General features: G+C 40.0%; 1 protein-coding gene across 1 annotated transcript in view; it reads left to right on the top strand.

Moving 5' to 3' along the window:
- The window catches only part of smc3 (structural maintenance of chromosomes 3), a 28,319-nt gene extending 24,646 nt beyond the window's left edge, over positions 1-3,673 (top strand). The window contains exons 27-29 of the mRNA XM_053418393.1: positions 266-443; positions 618-724; positions 2,547-3,673. Of these exons, the coding sequence (XP_053274368.1) occupies positions 266-443; positions 618-724; positions 2,547-2,618 (357 nt within the window). The 3' untranslated portion in view covers positions 2,619-3,673. The remainder of the gene's footprint in view (positions 1-265; positions 444-617; positions 725-2,546) is intronic.
- Positions 3,674-13,661: the final 9,988 nt, after the last annotated feature.

Here is a 13,661-nt window from a genome sequence, read left to right as displayed (position 1 = left end):
TTTTATCTAGAAACATGTGAACGTGTATTTCTGGAGTATTGAAGAAGTTGGAAATACAATGAGCAATACACGATCCTCCGTACTCTGAATTCATCATAATCGTTATCAAAGGCAAAGCTTTATTTAATCACTTCAAATCCCCAAAACAGAGAATTTAATCATTATAAAGTAATTTAACCAAAAGTAACATATCTTTGTGTTTTTGTTGTTTCTTTTTATCGTGAAAGTTTTCCTTTAATGAATCTAATCTCTGTGTCATGTGTAGGTGTCGTTCACAGGGAAGCAGGGCGAGATGAGAGAGATGCAGCAGCTGTCTGGAGGTCAGAAGTCTCTGGTGGCTCTGGCTCTGATATTTGCCATCCAGAAGTGTGACCCCGCCCCTTTCTACCTGTTTGATGAGATCGACCAGGCCCTCGACGCCCAGCACAGAAAGGCCGTCTCAGGTAAAGTGTAGCATACAAATATGTAAAGACACAGGTGAATCTCTAATATAAAGGCTCTGAGAAGCAAGTCAAATTTAAATGTGTAGAGTTTAATATGAAAATGTTTTTTTTCTCCATGTTTTCTATTTTGAGAAAATAATGACGGATCTCTTATTTATTTTGTAACCATTTTAGACATGATCGTGGAACTGGCAGGCCACGCCCAGTTCATCACCACCACTTTCAGGCCTGAGCTGCTCGAGTCCGCCGACAAGTTCTACGGTGTGAAGTTCAGAAACAAGGTGAGTTTTCTACTATCAAGGGTTGTTCAAGTTAAATTTTATTTGATGAGATTTGGTAATTGAAAAATAATTCTATAATATAAAGAGTCGTCGGTTCTCAACAGCTATAGGAAGCGTGTGTGTGAGAGTGGGTGGGGGGGGGGGGGGGGGGATGCTATTTATCATTCTGAAAGGCTCTGCTCAAATCTGGCATTAACATTCCCAAGATGCATTGAGGAAGCATTTGAGACATGTGACAACTGTTACCACATGTAGAGGTGGTCTGAGACGCATATAGCCACATTCTTTCTGACTCACTCTCACACACAAACATACCCATCTGTATATTCAAGCTGATTAAAGCAACACATTTGGTGTTGGCACGCAGCGGTAATGTAGGTGCTTATTTGCATATTAATTGGGATGGAAAGATCCGATCACAAGTTGTCACGTGAGACGCTTCCCACTGTCAAGTGTGAACTGACATATGTAGATCTGCCCACTTGTGATTGGATCATACATGCATGTTAATACCAGGTATGAACAAGCTGATATTGAGCTTTATCGCCCGGTGCGAGGTGTTGATGGACTTCATTGTGGTGAGGATTCCCAGGAATTTGATCATTGACACTTTTCCCACAATTTGGGTGGAGAAATAGAACATGTGGTTTTCCTGGATCCACGATGATCTCCATTGTTTTTTTGATGTTCGGGACAAGGTTAATTTGTGAGACTGCCTTCAGGGTTCCTGTGTTAACCTTCTGACCATATGATTTACTCTAGAGCAAGGCATTAAATAAATGTTCTCCAGCCTCCCTGAATTAGTGGTGTTTCAGAACAAAACATAAATCTGGTGTTAAGAGCAAGAATTGATGAGGAGCTTCATCAGGACGAACAGTTAAGTTATTGTTTTCTGTAAATTAAGTTTGGCAGTGAACAGATTGAAACCCACCCCAGTTTTCAGTAAATGTGGCTGCTGTATTTTTCCTCTTTGCTCTTAATGTTGTTTTTGGGGAGGCACTATATGGAATTTTCCGGCCGATACGATAACCGATAATTACATGCTCCACATGGCCGATACCGATAATGATTTCATGTTTCTTAAAAAGAAGTTCAGAGCCTGTAGCTTATGCACACCTGAGGGTAATATGGCAAAATACAGTAAGCAAATACTGATGAATTAAGTCTTTGTTTAGTTTTAGTTCGCCTTCAAAAGAATTTAAAATAAATATTTTGACATCTCAAATAAGACATGTCAATGTATTAAAATAGTAATTCAGATAACTGAGCTGAAGCCGACGGCGGGCACGGCTCCCCTCACGGCACTGCTGCTCTGACACTCGCTTCAGACTCTTTCACTCAGTAACGCTGGCTGTAAGCGCTTCGTATTCCGTGACTATGAGATTGGTAATGTTAAAGTTTTTCCCCCTCGTCCCCCACCTTTGCACATTGGTTGCAAATTGCAATTCTACAGTCTCTCTCAGAAACGGTGAAAGACTTCCACAACAGCAAAGCAGTTTTCCGTTCTGACGTAAAATCACGCTGGTATAGACGTCATGAGCGCAACTATAATTTCCTATTCCAATAATTAAATAATAATATAAAATCCCGTTATCAGGCCGATAATATATCATATTGATATAAATCGTGCATCCATAGTTTGTTTCAGTCCGATCTCCTCTATTCACTCTTTAACATGTCCTCATGTCGACCAGGTTTGTTTTTTGCTGAAAAGAAAATTCTCCCTCTTGAATTTGTGATGTTCCATAAAATAAGTTTAGTCAGTGCATCCAGAGTTTAGATATTGTTTGGTCATTAACCGTTTGTGTCTTTTGTTATTTAGGTGAGTCACATTGATGTGATCACAGCAGAGCAGGCCAAAGACTTTGTGGAGGACGACACCACCCATGGTTAATGGTCTTCATCTCTTCATCATCGTCCTCACCCCCCCACACCTGTACAGTACACTGCGTAGCTCCAACTGGGCCCAAAGACTGATATATCTTACTCAATCCCCCAGCTTTTAATATTCCTGTTGAAGATAAAGTTTCTCTAAATGGGAGGATTGGATTGGAATGTCGTTGACACAATACTCAGAAAACTTCACCTCAAAGTTTGTGTTATTCATTGTTTAAAGTAAAAATGTAAGAGATTGCAGTTTTGTAGAAAATCTCCATGAGGCATTTGTTTTCTCACATTTCCCTTTGTTGCAGTGCCTCTGTGTGAATTCAGAAAATACAATAATTGTAGTTATTTTACGCTAAAACCTCTGTTAAGGTCCTGGGGAGAGCTCTTGTGTTAGTCCGATTAGATTTTTCTAGCAATCACTAGTCTTGAGCTGAGGTTAAATGTTCTTTCTGCGTTGCAGGTAAGAAACCTTTTCAGAAAATGAGTCATCCCATGTATAATAAAACCCCTTTTGATACGACTGAGATGGAGATGGTTTATCAGAAATCTTGAAGCTCAGTGGAGGGGAGCGGGTCTTTGCTTAGCTGTTCTGGGTATTTGTTGACACCCTTAGAAAAGAAAGTCCCTGTTTGCCCTGAGGTTCCTGTATTGTATACTCTTTTTACTCAATGCTAACATGTATCTGTCATAACCACATGGTTAACACGTTTCCAGGTTCTGGTTCCTTTTAATGATTGTTACTGTACCGTGTGATTTCCTGTTTTTAGGTCACTCAAATATGTGAATGGTTTAATTCCACCAGATATCAATTTTGAAAATGTACAAACCCTCCTGACTTAATATTTAAAGAACCAGAAGTAATGCAGTGGCGTTCAATGACTCATAACTTTAGCTGTAAGCCAAGTTGTAAGTAAGCCTATTATTTTCATAATGGATATATTGTTTGGGATTAAACTCCTCATATGTTGTACCTAGGTTCAAATCTGCTTTTATAAGTGTTTTGTTTCTTTTTTATGTAACTGGAAAACTCACAAAAATAATAAAAGATTTAAAAACTTAAAACTTGTGTGCCTCAGCTGAACGCGACGTTGACATTTTAAGGACCACTAGGTGGTGCTGTGCAACTGATACCTGACATCTCACATGGTTAAAGCAGTTTTAACGCTGGTCTGCCTGTTTGGAGTTGAGATGTAACTTTTGAGGAAAATTTTATAATGCATTATTATGGAGGAGAATGTGTGTGACTGAAAATACATAAAATGATATAATAGATAAACAGGTAGAAGATTTATATAATTCAATAACTGGTATTTTTGGAAACATCTTTCAATGGATTCATAAATATTCGTATTTTGGTACTCACCAAAAGGTAATAGTTAATTTCAACTTAATTGTATCTGCTCCCATTTATTTGTATAAATTGTATCTGTGCCATATCACTACAAGGGTTCAAGAATATGGAGAAGCCAATCAGCTCTCACTAACAGCAAACATGGCGAGCTTCAATGGAAGAAAACTACCGTACACTCGAGCATCGTACATTTTCATTTATTATATCATATCTAAATGTTTTTTGTAATTTTTTGTTAATTTTTATATCATACAAATTAGATTAAATTTGTGTTGAAATGTCCAGTGGAGGAAACTGCTCCCACAGCAGCTTTACCCACGGCACAAACACACAGTAGACACGAGGTCATCAACCATCTGGCATCCAGGTCACAATCCTGCACAACTTACACAGCACTTACACCTCTGTTATATTCTGTTGATATCAGAGTTCCTGTTGAAAGGCAGCGTGCCAGGAGAGATCCTGCATGGCGTAGCTGTCGTTCTGGTGTAACATCACCTTGCACTGACACATACTGTATCTGAAAGGTCGTGACCTTCTTGGATTGGTAGATGCTCATTGCAATAACTCAGACCTCCAGAACATCCCTGTCCGCAGGTCTCACATGGGACCTTACGTCAGCTGCTTTTAACCTTTGGAAGCAGAGGGACCCAGAGCTGAGTTTTCATGAGCACGATACCTCCCTCTATGACACCATGTTCTGTGGCTCTTGTGTGAAGTTGGTGTCAGATGAACAGTGAGAGTGAAACCAAAAAAAAGGCACAGAGGCTCAGGCGCGGCGCGTCCCATTGGGCAAGTCGGGCAGTTGCCCAGGGCCTCGGCCACCAGGGGGCCTCATCTTATTTATGATTTTTTTCTTTATTTTTCAAATAAATCACTCCTCATGTCCTCCTTCATTCAATATGAACCCAATAGCAAGACAGGCTTCATCGTACTTTCTTTTCAACTTGGTTTTTGAACACTGTGTCTTGTTTGTCACTGACCGGCTGCTTAACAGGAACGAGCTCTGATCTCACTCTGTGTCTCTGAGCGAATGTGAGAGGGCGGAGCCCCGGGGCCTGTTTGTGTGTGATGTCTGGGGACACACACGCACACACTCGCCCGCACAACACTGTACAGCAGACCTGGGCATTGTACGGCCCCCGGGCCGCATCCGGCCCTTTGGCTGTCTGTGACCGGCCCGCGTGAGGTCAACGTAATATTAGGAATCACATGTAAATAAGTGAACATCATGCAAAGAATACAACAACATTTCTTTTATTTTGAAGGTGCCTTTTTTTAACATTTACCTGACGTACATCCTGAATGCCGCGAGCGGATGATGTGTTGGCGAACGGAGTTAAGAAGAGATTTGAGTTACTAAAGTCCGCAAAAATGTCAGCCCACGTTAAGAGAAGAAAGATAGAGTTTTTAACGAGACATGGACTGCTAAGTATTTATTTACTGAAGTCAAAGGGAAAGCCGTGTTCTTAGTTTGCAGAGAAAAGATCGCTGTTTTTAAGGATTACAATTTGAACCGCCACTACGAGACAAAGCACGGAGAGACTCTTACGGACGAACCGTAACGAGAAGGATCGAGGACATCGGTCATGAAAAACCTGGAAAAGTCATGGAATTGTTAAATGTTTATTTTTCAGTCCTGGAAAAGTGCTTGAAAAAAATCCCAAAAGTTTTGGAGAAGTCATGGAGATTTGTTATATTCATATTTTCATGTCGTTCATTTACGCTGAGTTTTAATTAATTCAAATGCTTTTAAAAGAAATACGCTCAAAATATAAGTAGGCATACTATCTCATACTAATTGAAATGTTCGTGGGGAAGCAGGGGAGATAATGCACTACGCCAGGGAAGTGTAGATTTAACCATGCTTGGCTACAAATGGAAAAGTACATGCCATGTGTTACAACAGATGTCAATCAAACTATTGTCTCACTCATTTGTGTAATTCAAGGTTTACTGTATTCTTTGAAATTCTCATTGTTAGCTTAAATACTAAATTTAGTCTCTTTTGCATGTATACACTGAGCTCTCACAAAATGTTTGGTCATGGAAAGTTGGTTTAAAGATATTGAAAGTCATGGAAAAGTAATGGAAATCCATGGGTTAAAAATGTGTATGAACCCTGTGTATTATACATCAGGAGGTGTTGTGTAAGTCAGTGCTAAAAATGAATCATGTTACTGATGTTGTAACTAAATTAGTTAACTTTATCAGGGCAGGAGCTGAATCACAGACAGTTTGTTGCACTTTTGGAGGAGCATGAGACTGAACATGGGGACATAGGCTCCCACACAGCTGTCAGATGGCTCAGTCTGGACAAAGTGCTTAAAACTGTATGGGACCTGAGAGCAGAGATTCAAGAGTTTTGTGAAAAGAAAGGCAAGGACAGCCCAGAGCTCTCAGATGCAGACTGGATGGAAGATGAGGTAAATAGAGAGTTTAATTCTGCGTGGACAGATACATTTGCTTTCACTGCCAACGATGCAACGATGCAGGTGTATGACAATTCACCATACATTGTCATACACCTGTATGCTTGATATGTGGCGAGGAATTAGCAAGCAATAAGAAATGTCATGTTGAAAGACATTTCCAGAGCGAGCACACAGCATCTGCTGAAAAGTACCAAGCTGGAGATGAGCAAAAAAAGCAGAGTTCTGTGTTTCATTTAATTCAAAGTAGGCCTACACATGTATTATGTTCTCCTCTTCATAAGAGTTTGGTGTTTTCCTTTTTTGTAACAGGTTAAAATAGCAGTTAAACAGTTTTTTTTATTGTCGTTCTATAATTTAATAAATGCAACAAACTATAGTTTTTATATATATTGTATAACTATATATATAACTTTATAACCTGTGTTATCAAATATTTGTTTGGCTCCAGGCAGATTTAATTTGGGGGAAGAGGGGGCAAAATTGCTCTTTCGATACTAAAGGTTGACTACCCCTGGGTTAGTATGACACAAACACTAACTCACTCACTCACATGTCTCCCTTTCTCACACACATTCACACACACAAGTCTTCATTTCACACACACTTATTTAATCACTTTCTCTCTCTTTCTCTTTGTCTCTCTCTCTCACACACATTCACACACACAAGTCTCCATTTCACACACACTTATTTAATCACTTTCTCTCTCTTTCTCTTTGTCTCTCTCTCTCACACACATACACACACACATAGTCAAAATAGAATAGATTTTTTTTTTTGGGGGGGGGGGCCTCAAAATTGTTCTTTGCCCAGGGCCTCCAATTAGCCAGAACCGCCCCTGCAGAGGCTCTCTACTGTATGTCAGGATCCACATTACAGCACCTCTGCAGTGCTGCTCTCCTTTAGCTTCTCCCACAAACAATTCACACTTCTGAAGTGAAAATAGAAATAACAACCCCCCTTTCCACCCCATCCCAGTTCTCAGCTGTTGTTCCACCACCGTTTTCTCTCCCACAGGCGATATTCTGGTATTTAAGGAACATTTGTTACATTTTTACACTTGGCGAGTATGAGGAACACTAATTTACATGTTGTAAATGTCACCTATTTATCCCTGATTATCTGTCGGATGCAAATTACACAATGTTACGAGTTGTGCTGGGTGAGAGCATCATTTCCCCATTTATTATTCTATGAGATATTGCATCAATAATGTATTACTCTTATATCAAAAAGCACAACATCAAAAGTAATTTCTTAGTATGACTCCACACGTTAAGGCTCTCCAGATAATATGCAGGGCCTATAATCTCCAGTCATATTCTGGAGACATATTTGTGATGAGTTGGTAAATTTTAGAAGAAAACAACCTCAGATAAATTTGTAGATTGGAGAGAACAAACATGAATACTTACTGTCCTCTGTCCTCTGATTATGTGTCACATTATGTCGCCTACTCTAGATGACGAATTTGAATGGTGTCCGATGTGTCATCTTTCCACCAAGGTTCATGGAAATCTGTTGTGCAGTTTTTGTGAACTTCCACGGAATAACAAACAAATGTACAGGGGTGAAAAGCTAATGTTCTTGGTGAAGGTAATAAGATAATAAAGGGGAAAAACATAAAGAAAATGAACCTCGGTCGGTACGTTGTCATCATTACATCGTTCACTGTAGTTCCCAAATGTCATTTGACATGACAGGGAAATTCAAAGGTCTTTAAAGAAATAATAAAATAATGGCTAATACAAATAATATTTAATTCAACTGAGTTGATGCCAGTTATGTGATTGAAACTGGCCGAGCAAAGCATAGTCGCGCGTTCATTGTGGGGAGAGTGATTCAAGAATCTAGTCTGTAATAAGCACCAAGCAGCAAAACCAGAAAGAAGCAGGAGGGTGATATGTGCATGTATGAACATCATGTGTTGTTCTACCTTTACAGTTGATAACTTTCATTAGACATGACCTGCACTCTCCTCACAGTCTACTGGTTTAAAAAAAAAAAGCAGGGTGCCAACATGTCAGCCATTGCGCCCGGTGCGGTACTGACAGAACACCTCATCCCTCTGAGGCCTGCGAGCAGAGAGCAGATCTGTTGCTCTCCTCGTCATATATCTTCTACCCAGCACCCAGCTGTCTGTCGCCAAGTCAGCTGACAGATGATGAGGCCCAGGGAAGAGCGGCGCTCCATATCACTGCCTATCTGCTCTGCTGGATTCCCAGACTTTCATGTTGCTTCCATCTATCTTTGTTGTATGATACTGAAAGAGTGGGGGAGTGTGGGAGTTTAGAGGCAACGGTAACTGGTAAATAAGTCTCTAGCCTGATGAGAATATAAGGAGTATAAGAATTAAACATGTTTTCTGTTTTCTGCAGATTTGTCACCTGCACGTATCTCCTGTTCCACCACATCCCTGAGGTGTAGAGCTGGATTCAGACAAAAGAAATCACTATCACATTGTCTTTTACACGAACCGTTTTTGCTTGTGTAGTTGTCACGACTGGTTATAATATGTAAATTGTCTGTATATTATTTTACTGGACTCTCCAACCATCCGCCCGCCTCTCTGCCCGCTCCTGTCAGGATGTGACGGCTCAGATTAGTATTGATTGTTTTTCCAAGATTTAAAGGCTATAATGATAATAATAAATAATAGTTAACTAAATATAAGAAATATAACAATCAGCTGGATGCAATGTGACAATGTGACCACGTGTAGGTGGTCGGAAATAAGTGTGTGTACAAATTAAATGAATAAAAGTAGAGATATTACGTCACAATATGAAATTCAACCAAGCTTTTCCAAAATCCGGAAATTCTGACGGGACGAGTCAAACAAATGTAATTGGCTGATTCAAACAGCACAGGATAAAGTTAACTAATTGAGTGGGCAGAGTAGAAACTGCCCACTTCTAGATCCGGGCCCGATGTGCACTACAGTACAGAGAACAGATTATACCAGCTCCCTAAGTCAGGTTCGTTATCATAAAACACAAACATAAAACTGTCTAAACAAGTTGAATTGTTGTCAAGCAGGTGCTCGTTAACGGTGTTGGAGAATGGGGTGAGGAGGAGGAGGAAGAGGAGGAGGAGGAGGAGGAAGACCCGAGAACACATTGACTGTGGCCTTGCACTTCATGGTGGTCCATCTGCTACGTAGGCCTGACATGTTGACTCGCTATCTGTCTCCGCTGCTCCAAAGTCATCTCCATATCCATCTGGTTATTCTGCCTGTCAGCCGATCATTCCGTCTGTCGTCTGTCTGCTTCTCTCACTGTTGATTAGGGACGTGTGACTCTGGTCTGTGTTAAAGTTCCTCGTGTTACTGTCTAAAAAGCCGGAGCTGGGGCCTGGGAGTGGTGATGAGGGATGTGTTGCAGGCGGCCAAGCAGAGATTCACCGATGACAGTTATGATTTTATAAGCATTTTTTTTGTGCAGGGGGAAAATAATCGTATTCATTAGTGTAAATCTCTGTAAGCACAGTAGAGCCGAGCCCACAGCGGGCCTATCACAGTGGACTGTGTGGCTGTGTGTGTGTGGGGGGGGCCTTATTGTTCGGCCTTGACATTGCCCACAATGATCCCAAATGCGCTTCAGTGTGGAGCGCTCTGTGGGTCCTCGACAAATAAACATATCAGTCTGGTCGTACCCTCTGCTTGCAGTATACCACCACAATACTAGTAATGCATATGCAGTATAATTGCATCTGTTAAAATCAGCAATAATAAACTAAGAGTCATATAGTTTCAAAGTTTTATTACATGTATCCACAATAACAGTTATTCACTGACAGCTTCGAAGAAAATGTTTAAAATTGACAACAAAACGTAGATTAAATACTGAATAAACGTTTTTTTTATAGAACAGAACAATGATCACAAAGAATCGGAATCAGAATACAATAAATGCATGAAAAATCAATCCCCTCAGAGAGACTATGGATCTTCAGATTTTTCTTCCCAAATATTGCGTATGAAAGACAGGGACAAGTTTCATTTGGTTTGCTTCTTATTATATATTTTATCATATTCAGGGGAAAGACAACAGGAGTCTGACCTTTGAAAACCCTCATGGGGGCAAAACTAGTGTGGGCCCATGCATGGGATAACACACTGGGGGACACATGTGGGTTGGAGGTGGTCAAGCTCTACGCACAGAAAACCCACAAAACGACCAAACTACTCTTATTTGACATGAAATCATCCAAATGGTGCCCGGGTGGGAGGTTTGTCCTGCCACACCAACCCACAGCAGACCAAGTGTGGGGTGGACATTATAAACCAACTCCTCTGTTCATGTTTGTTGTGACTACTAAAAACTTTATTTTGACTATTGAGTTAAGATCAATTCAAAGACTTGTCAGAGAAAGAGAAAGGAAAAGAGAAAGGCATTATAATGTAAAAGGAACAGAGATGTTAAAATAAATTGATAGAACATTTCATTACAATGAAAGTGTCCAGTTCATGGAAAATCTCAACAAAGAAACCACAGAATCTAAAACAAATATTGTTCTAAAACTATTAAAGCCTGAGGAAATACAAAGAATGTGGTGATTATGTGCCTACAAGTGTCCCAAGTATTGCAAATCCCTAACCACAAGAGGCATTTTATCTCAATGATAAGTGGCTAGAAGTGTGCGGCTCATTCTGATTGGTCGGAACATTTCTAGGCATTTGCTACTATGATAAGTGCCTAGAAGTGTCCCAAGTATTACACATCCGGAACCACTAGTGTGGGACATGTTTAGGCATTTTGCTTTAATGTAAAGTGCCTAAAGGTGTCCCACGTGTTGTACTTCCCTAACACCAAGAGTGGGACATTTCTAGGCATTTTGCCTCAATGATAAGTGCCTAGAAGTGATCGGCTCATTCTGATTGGTCGGGACATTTCTAGGCATTTTGCTTCTATGATAAGTGCTTAGAAGTGTTTGGCTCATTCTGATTGGTCGGGACATTTCTAGGAATTTTGCCTCTATGATAAGTGTTTAGAAGTGTCTGGGTCATTCTGATTGGTCGGAACATTTCTAGGCATTTTGCCTCTATGATAGGTGACTAGAAGTGTCCGGCTCATTCTGATTGGTCGGGAAATTTCTAGGCATTTTGCTTCTACAATAAGTGCCTAGAAGTGTCCAGCTCATTCTGATTGGTCGGGGCATTTCTAGGCATTTTGCCTCTATAATAAGTGCCTAGAAATGTCCGGCTCATTCTGATTGGTCGGGACATTTCTAGGCATTTTGCTTCTATGATAAGTGCCAAGAAGTGTCCGGCTCATTCTGATTGGTCGGAACATTTCTAGGCATTTTTGCTATAATGTTATAGTGCCTACAAGTGTCCCACGTATTGCAGATCCCTAACCACAAGACTGGGACATTTGCAGGCATTTTGCCTCAATGATAAGTGCCTAGAAGTGTCCGGTTCATTCTGATTGGTCAGGACATTTCTAGAAATTTTGCTGCTATGATAAGTGCCTAGAAGAATCCCAAGTATTGCACTTCAGTAACCACTATTGTGGGACATTTCTAGGCATTTTGCTTTAAGTCATGTTCTGTTCTCACTTTGTGAGCTTAGGAACTCATAGAGGGATGTTCTAATTTTATTGAATCATTTGCATTGTTAATTTATTTCTTCGTATAGACTCCAACTTAATCATCATTACTTTTGATTTCCTGTTTGAATCTGTAGTTGTAGAAAGCTAGCCTTAGCTAATGATCGATGTTAGCTAGTGACGAGAACTAGCCGCTAATGCTAATGCTAGTACATTAAAATGTCTTCAGGGAAAACGGGACTTATAACTTTCACTAGTGCTATCATGCTAACACGAGGGGAGCGGCATGGAGATGCTCCTCGGAGCAGGTAGGAGAGATAACATGTCTAATGTGTGTTGTGATGTATAAACTGCCTAACTTCTTTTTCAGCCATGTTGTGTTTGACTAGATGCAGGTGGCTCATGTCGCAGGTGTGTGTGAATGATTAGCATATAATGCTAACTGGAGAGTGTGAAGTTAGCAGCTTTGCTAGATTTTGTATTCAACATGTCTCTGTGTCTGTGTGGTGATTTACTGGTGATTACGAACTAGTTATCCTGCCTGAGTTAAAGCAGAGAATTAACTGTTAGCTTGAGTAGCCACAGCATCTCTTCACAGTGTTGGTAAACTACTCCCATTAGCTAATGATCCTCAAAGGGTGTGTCAGCCATATATGGTGTCAGCTAGGAAGTTTGCTAGTTAGCCACATTAGCCTCACAGGCCTGCCATTGATAAGGTGAAAGATTTAAATAATTTAATGGGCTTCCAAGAACCATTTTTGCATGGAAGTTTAACTTCAATAATGTTAAGATTAGATAGAATAGGATAGGATAAGATAAGATAAGGTATTTCTTTATTAGTCCTGCAAAAGGGAAACTTGCAATATTCTTTCAAGATTTGAGATTTTGTGTTTTCATTTTTTTGTTTTGTTTGGTTGTTAAATGAAATAAACTTGTTTACAAAATTAATAAATAAATATTACAGCAGCAAGAGTCAAAAATAGGGATCAGTAAGTAATTATATGTAACATGGAAGGATACGTGTAGATTATAAGACTTAAGTGTAAGGAAGGATACAAAAAATATAAATAAATGAATGGAATAACTAATATATACAGTGTAGAAACTAAATATAATATTTACAGTGTGCGAATTTGTACAGTGAATGGATCTTACGATTTCCCAACAGTTCAGTCCATAATGAGTGTGTGTAGATCTATTGGGAGCAGAGCTGGTTGTTTGAGTATACATGAAACAATATGAATCAAAACAGCGAGCGAGAGTTATAATTAAATGATGTGATAAGCTTTGTGTGAAGGGATGCTCTCGGAGTGATGTTTATGTAGCTGACACCAAACTGCTGACAGGTGGACAGCCATTAACCCCCGCTGGCCTCCTGCTGAGCTCCTGGAGCCCAGCAGGAGGCCCCGGGATCAGACCCCATGGAACCAAAGGTCACCAGACGACCCGGTCCCTGGTTTCACAGATGAACCAGGCTCCAGGCCTGAGGAGATGGAGAGGTGTTATTTCAATAGCTCATTCTATGATTTACATTTGGTTCCAAGCGGTAGTTGTGATTTTGAACGTCACTTTCCAAACATCAGTTTTAAATTTATTGCTTTCAACAAGTTTGACTTTGTTAGGAAAAGTATCCATTGACTTCATGTATTGTGCTATACACACAGGTGTTTTATTATTTTATCCATTTATTTCCTATCAGTGTGCTAAACAAACCT

Source organism: Pleuronectes platessa, chromosome 3 (assembly GCF_947347685.1).
Source record: "Pleuronectes platessa chromosome 3, fPlePla1.1, whole genome shotgun sequence".
Taxonomy (NCBI): Eukaryota; Metazoa; Chordata; class Actinopteri; order Pleuronectiformes; family Pleuronectidae; genus Pleuronectes; species Pleuronectes platessa.
Note: the sequence above shows the minus strand (reverse complement) of the source record. Positions and strands in the feature narration are given on the sequence as shown.